This window comes from Corticium candelabrum, chromosome 8 (genome assembly GCF_963422355.1).
Source record: "Corticium candelabrum chromosome 8, ooCorCand1.1, whole genome shotgun sequence".
NCBI classification, from domain to species: Eukaryota; Metazoa; Porifera; class Homoscleromorpha; order Homosclerophorida; family Plakinidae; genus Corticium; species Corticium candelabrum.
Window position 1 is genome coordinate 4,698,971 of NC_085092.1, and position 1,564 is coordinate 4,700,534.

At 44.0% G+C, this 1,564-nt stretch overlaps 1 protein-coding gene across 2 annotated transcripts in view; it reads right to left on the reverse strand.

Moving 5' to 3' along the window:
- Positions 1–1,202, reverse strand: part of LOC134183391 (uncharacterized) — an 8,876-nt gene extending 7,674 nt beyond the window's left edge. The window contains exons 1-2 of one of the 2 annotated variants that reach the window (XM_062650900.1): positions 1,076–1,202; positions 908–977 (exon numbers count right to left, since the gene is read on the reverse strand). In XM_062650900.1, coding sequence (XP_062506884.1) covers positions 908–977; positions 1,076–1,152 — 147 coding nt within the window. In that variant the 5' untranslated portion in view covers positions 1,153–1,202. The other variant, XM_062650901.1, reaches the window with a different exon arrangement.
- Positions 1,203–1,564: the final 362 nt, after the last annotated feature.

Below are 1,564 nucleotides of genomic sequence, written 5' to 3' on the forward strand. Positions count from 1 at the left end.
GCATAGCCACGAGCTGTAGTGCAGACTACAACCAGATCCAGGCTCGAAGTGTACAACTCAGGCTACCAGCTACTACACAACATCTCACACTAAACAACACCTGCACATCGCTCACAGTTTCTTCACTGCACACGCCATTGACACGTCGACACATACTCCCACGCTTAGCACAACAACGATTCAACTGAAAGCCTGCACGTGCTTGTGAACTGCACGTCAAATAAAGTAGCTAAGGAGGGCGCAATACAAAACGATTCTATCGAGGACCATCAGCTTGGCCAACTGGCGTACTGTATTATCTAGTGACAAGAGCTTTGAATTCAGAGCACCATGAAAACCGGAAATTCAAGCGCGAAACTTCTGAGAAGTTCAAGAGGGCGGCAATGGTTGCGATTTCTCTCGAGATCATCCCATCTATAACTTAATCTTCTGCTGAGAAGAAGGTCTTGCTAGGTGGGCCCAGACGACTGTAGTCTCGACACACAAACCGAGGAACGAGAGTGACATCTGGGAACAGACAAACGGACAAGCAGGCAGGCAGGCAGGCAGACAGAAAGACATGCAGCTTATACGTACGAGGATTACTATGATTGAGTTTTTGATTGAAAGCGGTTTAGTCTAGTGTACCTGTGAGTTACCCATTTCCGTCATAGATGAGTCAAAGAGCTATAGTTTGCGGGACTTCGAGAGAAGAAATTAGCGCACCTAGAAAACACCCGCTTTATGACGCTACGTCAGTTCACCGACAAACTAAAGGTTCGACTTATTTTATGTTACACAAAGCCTCATGAATCCTTCCACACTGTAACAGTGCTCCAAGCTATACAAAATCGCATAGTCTAGCTCCGTAGAAGTACAATGCAAATCTTTCTAGTTAAATTTATTAATTACGTACAAACTTGCTTACCGGGATCTTTGAATCTGTGGTCAGGGATTGGCAAAGTTGTTGTAGTGTGGTGTCACCAGAATTTTTAGATCTAAAGAAAACAATGATTAGACTTTTGATGAGATTCTGGGCACACACGACTGCATGCATATACAAATTGATCTTAGTGAATGTGTTAGAATGGCTTGCCTCAGCACATCTGTATCGATTGCAGACGCAAGGTTTAGCACGCTCGCAATCAGTGTGAGCAACAGAAGATTGGACATTCCAAAGGTGCTCTCAACAAAACGATACGTCGTCTTGACTGTTTCTTTGTTAAATGACTGTTGAGAGTGCGCGCGACAAAATCACATGATTATGATACCAGATCCGTCAATTAACAGTTAATTGGGCGGAACAAGAGTTGATTTCTACATATAATTTCAAAACCAGGCTTTTCAGCGTTGGACAAAACACATTGAATGCGGACACATTAGTTATCATAAGCGTATACTATAGACAGGTGCCGACCTGGCACGACGCAGTATTGCAGATCAGTACCTAGTCTCGCTTCGCCCGGATCGAGAATGACGCGGCGGGAAAGGTCTGGCTACGCGAGACTAATCATTTTCTACAATTCATTTCTTGCTAGCATGTACGCAAGTTTTGCGTTTCTATAAGCAAATTGTTGCCAAAGAA